This window comes from Haliotis rubra, unplaced genomic scaffold (assembly GCF_003918875.1).
Source record: "Haliotis rubra isolate DU_JTF1 unplaced genomic scaffold, ASM391887v1 Scf736, whole genome shotgun sequence".
NCBI classification, from domain to species: domain Eukaryota; kingdom Metazoa; phylum Mollusca; class Gastropoda; order Lepetellida; family Haliotidae; genus Haliotis; species Haliotis rubra.
In genome coordinates this window covers 193,577-194,737 of record NW_025767453.1, presented here as the reverse complement: position 1 = coordinate 194,737, position 1,161 = coordinate 193,577, and the positions used below count along the sequence as shown (strand labels likewise).

The following is a 1,161-nucleotide window of genomic DNA, read 5'->3' as shown; positions in this document are numbered from 1 at the left end:
CCACACTTTGTCTAAGCAAATCCAACTCACTGAACCGCTGTGCTGACCCGGAGTTTCAGTCGAGATAACCCCCGCACGCTTTTATTATGTAACTAAACATGTCAACGCAAAAGACTGGAAATAAAAATATCAAAATGCAAATAACTGTCCTTGTTACTTTGCATGAGAGGGTTTCTTAAAATTCCAACGGGAACACATTTTGCAAACATTGAAATCTCAATGTCTGAAGTGTAGTGTAGAACTCAATCCCGGTCCTATTGATGGTCTAGATGAGATGAGGAGGGATATTGTGAAACAGATAAAGGCGAGTGAGGATAGATTATCTAGGGATATAAGATCTATCAAAGATGACATTAGAGACATGAAATCTGACATCCACGAGCTCAGAGAGGACATAAACACTAGTAAACAAGAGCAGGATGTGATGAAATTAGATGTTGAGGCTTTGAATGACAGGACAGTGGGTATTGAGAAGTATTTGGAAGAATTAGACACTAAACTGGAGGATCAAGAGCAACGTAGCAGACGAAACAATGTCGTGCTATATAATGTGCCTGAGAGCGGTCAACGAGAGACATACACTGAGAGTAAGGATAAAGTTTTGACAGTTCTCAATAAGGCCAGGGTAGTGAAGAATCTCCCACCTTTAGTCCCGAGGGATATAGAAAGGGCACATAGACTGTCTACTAAGAAGGGTGACAAGGCCAGGCCCATTATAGCTCGCATGTGTCATTGGGAGGATAAGTGGCAATCGGTGAAAATGAGGAGTGTTCTGAAGGACCAGGGGTGGGGATTGCTAACGACCTCACAACTTACCAACGCAAGGAACTTCAACGACGACGCAGTGAAAACCCTAACATACGCTACTATTTCAAGGGTAACAAACTGATGGAAGCACCCTGGGACGACCCGGATAGGACGACAGACACACCTGCACCCACCCAGTCTCCCTCACACCATGCTGGGAACACCTCGCGAGAGCGTAGCAACAGCCAAGGTCGTCCCCGTCGTGGTCTCAGGTCGGATTCGCGTCGCCCTCCAAGGGAACACTCCCACTAGGGGTGGGGCCAAAGCCACGATTATCGTAAACATTTTACGGCGCATCGGAAACGACCGGAGCAGAAAGATGTGACCTCTGCAACTGTTAACAATACATTGGAC

General features: G+C 46.1%; 1 protein-coding gene across 1 annotated transcript; it reads left to right on the top strand.

The window, feature by feature from the left end:
- Nucleotides 1-361: 361 nt before the first annotated feature.
- Nucleotides 362-889, top strand: LOC124259774. The gene has a single exon (XM_046693979.1). It carries the CDS (start codon nucleotides 362-364, stop codon nucleotides 887-889), a length of 528 nt encoding a protein of 175 aa, XP_046549935.1.
- The last annotated feature ends 272 nt before the right edge of the window (nucleotides 890-1,161 follow it).

Coding starts and splice junctions, on each gene's coding strand:
- LOC124259774 (XM_046693979.1), top strand. CDS start 362: ATGAAATCTGACATCCACGAGCTCAGAGAGGACATAAACACTAGTAAA.